The following is a 13,331-nucleotide window of genomic DNA, read 5'->3' as shown; positions in this document are numbered from 1 at the left end:
GGCCGAGACCGCCTCAAGAAGGAGGTTTCAGTCCGGTTCTTAGCGGACTCTGGTGGATTTAAGAACAGCAGATCAGCGACTTTCATCTGTTGGTTCTGATCTTCTGATCCGGATCAGTCTGGTTTAGCGCTTCCTGTTTTGTAGTCGGGAGTCAGGAGGATCTTTGGGACGCCGGCTGATGTTGGAACAGAAGCCTGAAATCTGGTCCGGTGGAGGAGACAGGAAGTGACATCATTCTTTGAAACATCTCTGCTGACAGGAAGTCAGTCCGCGACGGGGCGGGACTTTTTTTTGCAGTTTTGTTTTTTTCGGCTGGTGGATCCGCTGCCAGTGAGACGTGTTGGACGAGGATCAGGTTCAGGATCAGGTTCAGGACTAGGGATGTATAGAGGGGGCGGACTGATCCTGGACCAGGTTCTTAAAGGGAAACACGTGGACTCTTGAGGTGAAGTTCTGATAAAATCTTCTTATATATTATCTAAAATACAGACGACTGGAGGGAACTAGCGGAGACGCCGTCCTGCTGCCGTCTGGAGGACGACGGACAGAACCAGGACGGACACAGACCTCGGACCAGAACAGGACTAGTCGTCTTCATCGTCCTCGTCATCCTCGCCTTCGTCGTCCACGTCTCTCTTCCTCTTCTCTCCCTGAACGCCGGCCTGTTCCTCTGCACAAAGAGAGAGAGAGCCAATCAGAGGAGAGCTCCAGGGTTCGACCAATCAGAACATCCGACCAACGCTTCACTCACCTTCCTCCTCCTCCTCCTCCGCAAAGTCGTCCTCGTCATCGTCCTGAGAGGAAGAAGAGTGACAATCAACACTTTCAAAATAAAAGACGCGGCTTGTTTCTGATTGGACGACACTAGACTACATCTATTCACCACGACTACGTCATGTGACCAGGCTGACGGCCGTCAGACCGACTCTGACACGCTGTTGTCTTCAAACAGAATTATGTCAATTCTGATAAATATTAATCATAAATGTCTCCTGTTTTTATTGAGACGTTTTGGCTGCAAACAAACAAACAAATTGGTTGATACTAATTTATAAAATATTAAATTATGAAATCGTCCTTTTATTTGTGATTTGAATTTTTCCTTTTTTTCAAATGTAAAATCAAGAAAAGATTCGTACAAACAAAATAAATAATGTATTTTAAAAAAGTAAATTTTCTTCTTACTGTTTGACATTTTTAAGTATTATTTAAATGAAGGGGAAAAACTTTTAAAATGTATTGATAATAATTATTATAATGCCAGAAGAAGTATTATTCTAGTTCTTAAGGAGACAACATCGGTCCTCAGAGGCCCGTCTTGGTGCTGAACCTGGTCTAGAACACACAAGTCACAGGTCCATCCATCAGACCGGCTCAGAGCAGGCAGAGAACCAGGACCACGATGTTCTTCATCATCATCATCACCACATTCAGAAAGCTTTACGGCCACGTTTATTACAAAGAAGGTTGCGTCCTTTCCTCCATTTTGTTCTTAAAAATATATATTTAAATTTACTTTTGATGCCTCGAGATGAACTTGTCAAAACTTTCATATAGATAAATAAAATAAATAAAATGAATAAAATATTATTTATTTAAATAAAGATAAGAACAGTGTTATACATTTGTCTAATGAAGACACTGCTCTCTGTATTATTCTCACTATTGATTGATTGATCAGGTTGATCAGGTTATCGATATGTCTCTAGTTTACTCTGCTGTAATCCTGCAAATGTCCCCGCTAAGGGACGAATAAAGGATTATCTTATCTTAAGGATAATATTTGGAGAGTCGTGAATTCAACAAACAGATATTCATCTTCGCTCCGTCTCGTGTTGCCTTCAGGTTCTCTCTCAGGCGTCGGGTCAAAAGACGTTTTGGAGCCTTGAGCCTCTAAAACAAGAAGTGAACCGCTCTGTTCTCTGCCTGGTCTGCACAGGTGCATCATGGGAGCCGGCTGTGGATGGACCTGCAGGCTGAAGCCCGAGTTGCCCACCTGATCGGCCCGGTTCACCTGAAAGCTCAACCCCACCTCTCCGCCCTCTGAGCCGTCCTCGTCTTCGTCTTCATCCTCGTCTTCGTCAAAGTCTCCGGTCGCCCCGCCCCGTCCTCGCCGTCCTCGTCTGTAAACACAGAGACCACGATCAGGACCGCCGTGTGGTGTGTGGTGTGTGTGGTGTGTGTGTGTGTGTGTGTGTGTGTGTGTGTGTGTGGAACACTAACCCTCGTCGTCGGCCTCGCTGTCGGGCGCCTCGTTGTCCTCCTGGTCGAAGCCGTCCAGGTAGGTGACCTGAGGCAGCAGCTCGAACACGCTCTCCCTGTAGTCCTCCAGAGACGTGATCTCACAGTTGAACAGGTCCAGACTCTGGAGGCTCTTCAGGTTTTGCTGCAGCAGGAAACCCCGTGTTAGCGTGTTAGCATGTTAGCGGCTACAGATGTACGATAAACAAAACATCTGAACAACACGACAAACTATCCAAACAATAATCACCTGTTTTTATGGAGGATTTTATTGTGAAAATCATTTATTTTGATATTGTTTATAAAAAAATACACCCACATACATACATATGTGTGTGTGTGTACGTGTGTGTACGTGTGTGTGTGTGTGTGTGTGTGTGTGTGTGTGTGTGTGTGTGTGTGTGCGTGTACTGACCAGCGCCTCCACGTTGCTCAGCTCTTTGATCTTGTTCCCGCTCAGGTTGAGGTAGGTCAGGTTGGGACATTTATCCGACAGCGTCTCCAGAGAACCGGACAGGTTGTTGTCGCTGAGCTCCAACTGAGAACAGAAGAGTCCCACTGTCCATGAACACATCTACACACTCACGTTTACAGTTCATATTGAGATCTGACTATTATTGTGAAAATGGAGGAAGTCAAAAACGTTTTTGCTGATCTGATAGATGCTAACATGCTAGCATAAACATATAGGTCTGATTATGAACCGATATCTCTTTACAACACACGATTTAGTCCATATTTGTTTACATTTAGTCAAATATTCTGCATTGAAATAAAGCAGATGATTCATAATCAGCTCCTGTTCACAGAGAACCAAAGGATGAACAGATGAACGTCTCTGCATCAACGTGAGACTGAAGGAAAGTTAGAAACATGAAGAGTCTCAGTGCTGCAGCCTCTTTGTTCTGTGATTTCTAAGTGCGTTTATGGACGTTTATTCACGATGGACATCAGAGACGAAGACGTCATCAAGAAGTGGAATCACACTGAATGAGACTGTGTGTGTGTGTGTGTGTGTGTGTGTGTGTGTGTGTGTGTTACCTTGCGTAGTTTGGGCAGTGAGGGCAGCTTGGCCAGCGAGCTCAGCCCCACGTTGACCATACTGAGGAACTCGAGCTCCGTGAAGGCGTCCGTCAGTCCTTCCACCTCTCCGTCTGCAGAGCGACTGTTGTCGACCACCAGCTCTGCTATCTGAGGACAGACAGCGTTAGTGACGCACCAGACTCAAGACAACAAGGTGGAGTTTTAAGGATCTTCTTAAAGACACAGTTCTAACCTTTAAACTCACCGTAAAAAATATTTTTCATAAATGTTACCTTCAGGCTCTTCAGTCTGCATAGGTTAATGACAAAGATAAAATACTAGTGCTGTTCCTCTAACATCCACTAGGGGCTCCAGTCTATTAATCCATTAAGAAAGTTAATCTGTTACTGTTTGGATAATTAGGTCATTGATTTAAATACATTTTTTGTTTTACATATGTGACGGTAAATGAAATATAATTTTGTTTTGGACTGCCTGCCTGACATTGACCGCATCACTGTGACACATCTTAAATGACATGTTTTTCTATTTCAGTGTTTAAAAGATTTATAGTCTGACTGATTTATGAAGAAATCATTTTTGGTTACAGAAGGAGTTCTTCTGTCTGAGGTCAGACCTGTCAATCAAGACCAACGTGTGTGTTGATTGACAGGTGTCTCGTCCAATCATCGTCCAGTGGCTGCAGTCCACTCGTCTCCTAATACATCATCCGATATCAGATCCAGTCTTTATACAGGTTGGTTTTTACATACATCATAATTCTGTCACAAAATAAACACAAGATTGTTCTGTTTGTGTATAAATGACATCAGCTGATGAATCCAGTCATAACTCTGTGATGTGGCATCTTTAAAACCTTTGTTTTTCTTCAACCAACAGCTTAAAACTCATCAAATATTCAATTTATTATCATAAAACAAAGAAGAGGATGGAACCAGATTATATTTAACATTGTTACTTTAAATAATTTCCTTTTGTCTCTACAGGTGTATTTGTGCACACGTCTATGAATGCAGGTGTGTTTATAGCGGAATTATAAGGTATTAATATATATATATGAATATATATATAAATAAATATATATAAATAAATATATAAATAAATATAGATAAATATATATGTTTCTGTAGTTAACACTAGAATAAATAAACATGTACTATGAATAAATAAACATGTATAAACATGTATAAAACATGTATAAACATGAATAAACATGTATAAACATGCATAAACATGAATAAACATGAATAAACATGAATAAACATGTATAAACATGTATAAACATGTATAAACATGTATAAACATGAATAAACATGTATAAACATGTATAAACATGAATAAACATGTATAAACAGGACTTTGTTCTGTTACGCAACATGTTCATGTTCCAGAGAGCAGCTTCAACACACACACACACACACACAGTGTAGATTACACCGTGTGTGTGTGTGTGTGCGTGTTTAACCTACTATAATCTACACTGTGTGTGTGTGTGAGGGGGGTCTGCTACACACACACACCATCTGTCGTCACACACACCCCCCCCACACACACACACACACACACGCACGCACACACAGTCGTCGGTGTGTTGTTAGACGTTGGTGTCTGACGGGTGACAGGGAAACCCCGTAGAATCGGCGGTTTATGTTTAAATTGATGCGGTTGACGGGTGACAGGGAAACCCCGTAGAATCGGCGGTTTATGTTTAAATTGATGCGGTTGACGGGAGTCAGGGAAACCCCGTAGAATCGGCGGTTTATGTTTAAATTGATGCGGTTGACGGGAGACAGGGAAACCCCGTAGAATCGGCGGTTTATGTTTAAATTGATGCGGTTTCAGGGAAACCCCGTAGAATCGGCGGTTTATGTTTAAATTGATGCGGCTGACGGGAGTCAGGGAAACCCCGTAGCAGCGCTAATCCGCTCCGTTAACGTTAATCTGCCCCGCGTCGTCCCGGTGAACCGTCGACGGAAAACCGGGAAGACAAAAATAAAAAATACGTGCAACGTGATTCTGAACCGACTTTAACGGAGAAGAGTCCGGTACGGGAGAAACTACCGGAGACCAGACGGTCCCGTCGAAGTGTAAGCCGACTTAAGATGTCCGCTGCCGGAGACCGGAGCGGACCCCCGGTGGACCGGAGCCGACCCCCGGTGGACCGGGACCGGACCCCGGTGGACCGGAGCCGACCCCGGTGGACCGGAGCCGACCCCCGGTGGACCGGAGCCCGCTGACCCCTGAGTGCCCGCATGCGGAGACCTAACCGGGGTAAACTCCCGGTGGTCGGGGTCAGCGCCTCGGAGCACCGGGAGATGCTCTCGGGCTCCCCGGCTCTCGGGCTCCGGGCCCGGCTACACGCTGCAGACGCCCCGCTCACCTCCGCCGGGCTCCGGTTCCTCAGCTCCAGGCTGACCCTCTTCTTCATGTCCATGGTGGAGGAGGAGCTCTCTCTCTGTGGCCGCGCTGCTACTGATCCTCCATGACACCTGGCGCCCCGCCCCCTCTCCCCCGGCCCCGCCCCCTCTAGCACGGGGTTGGCCGCGCACCCCTCCGCCGCCTCTGATTGGCCGGTGGGCCCCGTCAATCACAGCTGATCGGCCATAATCCACGAGCTGGGCGGGAATATCCCCTAAAACCAGCGGCCGGCTGGAGTTCATGACGTCACGTCATCCTGTAGGATTCATCCATGTTTAACCGATGTTACCGTTACAGTGACGACACACGCATACATGCAAGAATACACGGGGAAATACACGAAATACACAAAGTAACTAAGTACATTTACTCCAGTAAAATACCATTTGAGGTACTTTACTGGAGTACTTCTTTACTGGAGTACTTTACTGGAGTACTTCTTTAGGAGTACTTCTTTACTGGAGTACTTTACTGGAGTACTTCTTTACTGGAGTACTTCTTTACTGGAGTACTTCTTTACTGGAGTACTTCTTTAGGAGTACTTCTTTACTGGAGTACTTCTTTACTGGAGTACTTCTTTCCTGGAGTATTTACTGGAGTACTTTACTGGAGTACTTCATTCCATCTGAAAGGGAAATATAATGTCTTTACTGCACTACATTCATTTCTAATACCTTTTAATACAAAATATAACCAGCAAATTAATTATTTTATCAATTATACTTTAAAAAACATCCTTATCACTACTTTTACTTAAGTAAAGACCTCATCAATCATTATACCTTTAAATGATATACATCCTTTATTAACTGATGTATATTTGTCATTATTGAGGTTATTTATTGTTTTTTAAATATAATTTAAGGTAAATGCATGTAGGTTTTTTTAATGAATTTAAATAATTAAATGGGTGTAGTTGTGGTTGAGCTCCTGACCTTTGAACAGCCGTTGTTAAAACAACACAGGAGCCATTTAGCAGCTGCTCCCGAGCTTTCAACCTTCTCAGCAGACCGACGGGTTATTTTGGTTTCCAAGGTCAAAATGTAGTTTGAGATAAATTTGACTTTGAACAAAACACCTTTAATACGTCAACATTCTTTAGTAGAATTAAACTGTGTTCAAATGTTAGTTTTGTTGAATTTGTTCTTTAAATACGTCTCATAACTGAATTTATTTTAGATAAAAAACAATTAATTAGTCCTGATAAGTATTGCGTGTTTACCAAAAATGAAAATTAACACAATCAATCAGTTTAATTGATCACGATTTTAGCTGTGATCGTCATTTCAATCACCTGAACGCATCGCGCCACGTTCAAGTGTCGCTGATTTAAAGCATCAAAAACACAACAAAGTTCAAAAAGCAAGTGTTTATATTTCAGATTACCAATGCAGGCCGCCATCATCATCATCATCATCATCATCGCCGTGAAGCATTCAGGTACAGTTACAAAAATACAACTTTATATGTACATAGAAAAAGGGTTGGCTTTGCTGAGCTTATAAAAATAACTATCACACTCAACTCAAATGAAGCGCTGATCAGAAACGAGGAGTCGATCAGCTGACAGGAAGTGATCAATGACTGCTTTACCAGCGGGACAGGAAACACAAACAAACGGAGGTCTTTAAAGTCCACGCGGACGACTTCACACGTTTCATATTCTAAACAACAAACTGAGACTGAAACAGATTTAACCTGGTTTCCTTCCTTCCAGGCAGAAAAATGATTCCTATTAAAGTGTTTGTTAAAGTTATGACGTTAAAGGACGTTTGTTCTTAGTCCTGTAGAAATATAAAATATGTCTCATTTCCTCTTTTCCACCCTTAATTATCTTTACTTGCTACGTTAAGCATTAACAAGTTGTGTTTTTATTCAAAACACATCCCGTGAGAAGTTTTAGTGAACTAAACAGGAAGTTAGAAGTGGCGGATTTCTAAAACGTTCAGATCTCGGAGTGTCCTTGAACTCACCAGGGTTATAAATCTCTACACCATAACTCTGACCAAAACAAAAAAGATGACGTTTGAACAAAAGGAAACCGACATCAGCTGGAAGGAAGGAAGTCGAGTGTAAAAGCTGACGAGTGAAATATTCAACAGGAATGTAAATGTGAGATTAATTAAAGGGCTAAAAACAGGCGGAATCACCTTTAAAAGGAGTGAAAGTCAAGATGTTCTCCGACTGTTCATAGAACCACAGCCGATGGTAACTACCTGGAGATAGATGGTTAATGACAATCATTCTGATATTTATTCAGTCATTTTAATCAAAAAGGCTCAAAATCAACCAGTCACAGGTTCTTTAATGTTTTTATCTTCTAGGACAGGAATCTCTTTGGGTTTTGGACGTTTGAGGACTTTAACTGATCAAACCAAAGGCTTCCATGATGGATCTGGTTCAGTCCGGGAATGAAGACGAGTTTTTCTATGTTCAAACATTAATATTTTTGTTGGGAAAACCACCGAACAAAAAAAGGTGAGAACGTGAGCGATTTATCCCCCATAAATAGTTCCCTTTGCTTCACAAACGGCTCCATTTGGCATCCTCGCTCACGTTGTGTAAATCAAACGAGTTTGTTCTCAAACATGATGACATCAGATCCGACAACAAAACTGATTATTAACAACAAAAACATAAAATTAAAAAGTAGGAGAGCAGTCCAGAGTGAGTTCTTTTAGTGTCCAAAGAATCCCGGAAAAAGATGCTTTTTCTTTTGGGAAGCAAAATGGCGCTAGCTTCAGGGACGTTTGAGTCGCTGGGTTTCTAGAAGGTTTAACGTGGCCCCAATTGATCAAGACTTAGAGTTATAAAGGCATCAGATGAACAACCAACTGACAAAGAAATGAACATCGTGGCTATAAAAGGGATAAAAATGGGTTTAACAAAAAAAAACCAGGAGGAAAATGTATATAGAAAAAAACTAAGTCTTAATTCTGTATGAGTATCAGGTTTAGTGATCTTTAAAATTGCTCACTCAGGGTCGCATGGGGAAGCAGAATGGTGCGTCGTCCAGGGAACAGACATGGCTGCCTTCAGGGACCGTTGTCCTAAACCCCATGTCGTTATTTTCATTTTGCCGATTTGGTTTTACACAAAAAAAGTGAACATGCTGTCGGGTTTTTCCCTCCTCGGTTGGTCTCCATCTCTATGACGCTTCGTTTTCTGCAGCAGCCATTTTGCATCCCGCATTAAGAAGGCATTCAGTTAGAGCTGGAACTCAAAATGGTGCCGGACTAAACTCCTCCATCATGTTTGTTCCGTCTTCTACTTCCTTTTGGGGAAGCCATTTTGTTTCCCTCCGTGAAGTGTTATCATCAAAACTTTTCAGGGATTCCAAATGGTGCACGACCAAACTCCTCTGCTTTCTTTGTTAAGTCTGTTTTCAGTGGTCATTCTGGTTCTGGGGAGCCATTTTATTCCACCTCTGTGTTGTCTTTTGGGGATTCAAAATGGTGCACACCTGAAATCCTCCCGTTATGATCCCCCCCCACCTCCTCTCTGTTAGGAGCTGACCTCCGTCGTCTCTCCCCCCGTCTCCACCAGCGTCACCTGACCCTCCTCCCCCTCCATGATGATGCCTCCCTCCTGCAGCACCACCATCTCCCCCTCCTCCTCCACCATGCCGGCCGCAGCCTCCTCCTCGTCCTCCTCCCCTCCCACCACCTCCTCGGGGCTGGCGGCGTTGGCGGCAGCGATGGCGGCGGCGTGGTTGGCCTGAGTTTGGGACATGGCCTCCAGCTTGACGCGATACTCCTCCGCCTCCTGCTCCTTACGAAGCAGCTGCTGACGGTACTCCTGAGCCTTCCTGTTGGCCTCCAGCAGCTGCCTCTGCAACAACTCCTGAAGGAGAAGAAGAAGATGATGAAGAAGGAGAAGATGAAGGAGAAGAAGATGATGATGAAGATGAAGGAGAAGAAGATGATGATGAAGAAGCAGGAGAAGATGAAGGAGAAGAAGATGATGATGAAGATAAAGCAGAAGAGGAAGCAGATGATGAAGAAGATGAAGAAAAAGAAGATGAAGAAGCAGAAGAAGGAGAAGGAGATGATGAAGAAGCAAAAGGAGAAGAAGGACATGTAGAAGAAGGAGGAGAAGAAGAGATTCACGTCAGAGTAGATCATCACAGGACTTTCTGTTCTAATAGTTCAGACAGAAAACTCAGGAACTATTACAGTATTAAAGTCTGAAAATGATTGTTAACTGAAACTAAATGAATGAAAAACTGTTTTTCAGCTTTAAAGTATCAGAATTTAAAAAAGGAGACGGAGTGATTGCTGTTAACTCTCTTTAACCACAGACATGTGAATAAACGGTGACGTAGTAAATGAACCGGTTCTTTACGTCCTCTGGTCTTAATGAATAAAGTAACAAACAGCTCGTTAACGCTCAGCGTCGCCTCACCGTCTCTCCAGAGTCGTTGTGGTTGTTGGTCACCTCCAGCTTCCTCTTCCTGGAGGGCAGAGCCTGAGGCTCCTCCGTCACCACCTCCTCCGTCACGGTGTTGGCCGGCACCGCCAGCACTGGAAACACAGACACACCGGTCAATCAATATTTATATATTTACAATCGATCAGATGTGATCAGAGCGGAGCGCGTACTCTGCTGTCCGTGCTGCATGGTGACGAAGAACGGCGGCGCCATCCCCCCCGTGGTCTGCAGGTTGCCGTGCTGGTCCGTCACTATGGTGATGACCCTCTGACCCCCCTCGTTGACCACGGTGGCGTGCTGGATGTTGGAGTCCAGGGCGCTGGCAGCCATGGCCTCCTCCGAGTCTCCTGAAGGGAACACAGACGTTAACGTGGGAACGCTGCGGTGAGGAGGTAAGGACAGAGGAGGTGAGGGTGTAAGGACAGAGGAGGTGAGGGTGTAAGGACAGAGGAGGTGAGGGTGTAAGGACAGAGGAGGTGAGGGTCTAAGGACAGAGGAGGTGAGGGAATAAGGACACAGGATGTGAGGGAATAAGGACAGAGGAGGTGAGGGTGTAAGGACAGAGGAGGTGAGGGTGTAAGGACAGAGGATGGATAAGGACAGAGGAGGTGAGGGTGTAAGGTCTAAGGACAGAGGAGGTGAGGGTGTAAGGACAGAGGATGTGAGGACAGAGGAGGTGAGGGTGTAAGGACAGAGGATGTGAGGGTGTAAGGACAGAGGAGGTGAGGGTGTAAGGACAGAGGATGTGAGGGTGTAAGGACAGAGGAGGTGAGGGTGTAAGGACAGAGGAGGTGAGGGTCTAAGGACAGAGGATGTGAGGGTGTAAGGACAGAGGAGGTGAGGGTGTAAGGACAGAGGAGGTGAGGGAATAAGGACACAGGATGTGAGGGAATAAGGACAGAGGAGGTGAGGGTGTAAGGACAGAGGAGGTGAGGGTGTAAGGACAGCGGATGTGAGGGTCTAAGGACAGAGGAGGTGAGGGTGTAAGGACAGAGGATGTGAGGACAGAGGAGGTGAGGGTGTAAGGACAGAGGATGTGAGGGTCTAAGGACAGAGGAGGTGAGGGTGTAAGGACAGAGGATTTTGGGCTCTACAAAGTGAACTGAATGATGAAGATGTCTCCGTGTGGTGGGGGATCGAACCTGCGTTGGCCTTGTTGAGCAGCTCGGCGAGGTTCACCACCCCCCCCTGGAGGCCGGGGATCCCCTGGATGATGAACTGCGGCTGGTTGTTGGTGGAGCTGGTCTCCACGTTCATGCTCACCTGGTTCATGTTCACCTGGTTCTGCATGCCCTCCTGGAACACACAGGTCCACAGTGAGGCCACGTTCTCCTCCAGGAGACTCTTTGTTACATACATTAAACCGATCAACAACATAGATGACACCGACACACCAATCAATCGTTCTTTAAGGAGTCTTAAACTTTAAACTCCAGACAGCAGTTATAAGTGTATTCTGTAAACCAGCTCATACGGTCAGAGGTCAAAGGTCTCACCTGCAGCAGCAGCATCAGCTCGGTGTTCTGGATGTCGACGGCGATGTCGAACGGCGTCTTGTCGAACTTGCTGAGCGCGTGGACGTCGGCGCCGTGTTTGATGAGCGTCTCAGCGACGCCGTGGTGAGCGTGCTGCGCCGCCCAGTGCAGCGCCGTCATCTTCAGCATGTCTTTGGCGTTGATGTCGGCGCCGCTCTGAAAAGTCACCACACGGTCAGACACTGAAGTCGTTTCCTTTAATCAGAGCGACGTTTTAAAAGAAGAAGAGGAACGCTCTAAGGACAGAGGATGTGAGGGTGTAAAGACAGAGGAGGTGAGGGTCTAAGGACAGAGGATGTGAGGGTGTAAGGACAGAGGAGGTGAGGGTGTAAGGACAGAGGAGGTGAGGGTCTAAGGACAGAGGAGGTGAGGGTCTAAGGACAGAGGAGGTGAGGGTCTAAGGACAGAGGATGTGAGGGTCTAAGGACAGAGGAGGTGAGGGTGTAAGGACAGAGGATGTGAGGGTCTAAGGACAGAGGATGTGAGGGTCTAAGGACAGAGGATGTGAGGGTCAGAGGTCACCGAGTCATTTTAAAGCGCTCTCACCCGGACCAGCAGCTCCACGATGACCGTGTGTCCCTCGGCGGCCGCCATGTGCAGCGGCGTGCGGTCCACTTTGGTGCGGGCGTCTCTGCTGACGCCGGCCCTCAGCAGGACGTCGGCGGTGGAGTAATGGCCGTGCTGAGCGGCGAGGTGGAGCGGCGACGTCCCCAACTACACGACACCCAGGACACAAAACACACCAACGCCACCATGAAGTCACTGATCAGCTTCAGAGGAACATGAACCAACAGTAACAGCTTCAGAGGAACATGAACCAACAGTAACAGCTTCAGAGGAACATGAACCAACAGTAACAGCTTCAGAGGAACATGAACCAACAGCTTCAGAGGAACATGAACCAACAGTAACAGCTTCAGAGGAACATGAACCAACAGCAACAGCTTCAGAGGAACATGAACCAACAGTAACAGCTTCAGAGGAACATGAACCAACAGCTTCAGAGGAACATGAACCAACAGCTTCAGAGGAACATGAACCAACAGTAACAGCTTCAGAGGAACATGAACCAACAGTAACAGCTACAGAGGAACATGAACCAACAGTAACAGCTTCAGAGGAACATGAACCAACAGCTTCAGAGGAACATGAACCAACAGTAACAGCTACAGAGGAACATGAACCAACAGTAACAGCTTCAGAGGAACATGAACCAACAGTAACAGCTTCAGAGGAACATGAACCAACAGCTTCAGAGGAACATGAACCAACAGTAACAGCTTCAGAGGAACATGAACCAACAGTAACAGCTTCAGAGGAACATGAACCAACAGCTTCAGAGGAACATGAACCAACAGTAACAGCTTCAGAGGAACGTGAACCAACAGTAACAGCTTCAGAGGAACATGAACCAACAGCTTCAGAGGAACATGAACCAACAGTAACAGCTTCAGAGGAACATGAACCAACAGTAACAGCTTCAGAGGAACATGAACCAACAGTAACAGCTTCAGAGGAACATGAACCAACAGTAACAGCTTCAGAGGAACATGAACCAACAGTAACAGCTTCAGAGGAACATGAACCAACAGTAACAGCTTCAGAGGAACATGAACCAACAGTAACAGCTACAGAGGAACATGAACCAACAGTAACAGCTTC

General features: G+C 45.5%; 2 protein-coding genes across 2 annotated transcripts in view; both read right to left on the bottom strand.

The window, feature by feature from the left end:
* Positions 1-486: 486 nt before the first annotated feature.
* anp32e (acidic (leucine-rich) nuclear phosphoprotein 32 family, member E) lies at positions 487-5,782 on the bottom strand. Its single transcript, XM_054605615.1, is given in 8 exon segments — positions 487-670; positions 752-794; positions 1,997-2,104; positions 2,107-2,123; positions 2,224-2,386; positions 2,657-2,779; positions 3,283-3,432; positions 5,666-5,782. Coding segments are annotated over 8 exon segments (744 nt in total). The 5' UTR covers positions 5,720-5,782; the 3' UTR covers positions 487-584.
* Positions 5,783-6,981: 1,199 nt separating this feature from the next.
* gabpb2a (GA binding protein transcription factor subunit beta 2a) overlaps positions 6,982-13,331 on the bottom strand; it is a 9,312-nt gene continuing 2,962 nt past the window's right edge. Inside the window, exons 3-8 of the mRNA XM_054605574.1 lie at positions 12,216-12,383; positions 11,631-11,825; positions 11,277-11,430; positions 10,305-10,481; positions 10,108-10,226; positions 6,982-9,546 (exon numbers count right to left, since the gene is read on the bottom strand). Coding sequence (XP_054461549.1) covers positions 9,208-9,546; positions 10,108-10,226; positions 10,305-10,481; positions 11,277-11,430; positions 11,631-11,825; positions 12,216-12,383 — 1,152 coding nt within the window. The 3' untranslated portion in view covers positions 6,982-9,207. The remainder of the gene's footprint in view (positions 9,547-10,107; positions 10,227-10,304; positions 10,482-11,276; positions 11,431-11,630; positions 11,826-12,215; positions 12,384-13,331) is intronic.

This window comes from Anoplopoma fimbria, chromosome 10 (assembly GCF_027596085.1).
Source record: "Anoplopoma fimbria isolate UVic2021 breed Golden Eagle Sablefish chromosome 10, Afim_UVic_2022, whole genome shotgun sequence".
NCBI classification, from domain to species: Eukaryota; Metazoa; Chordata; class Actinopteri; order Perciformes; family Anoplopomatidae; genus Anoplopoma; species Anoplopoma fimbria.
Note: the sequence above shows the minus strand (reverse complement) of the source record. Positions and strands in the feature narration are given on the sequence as shown.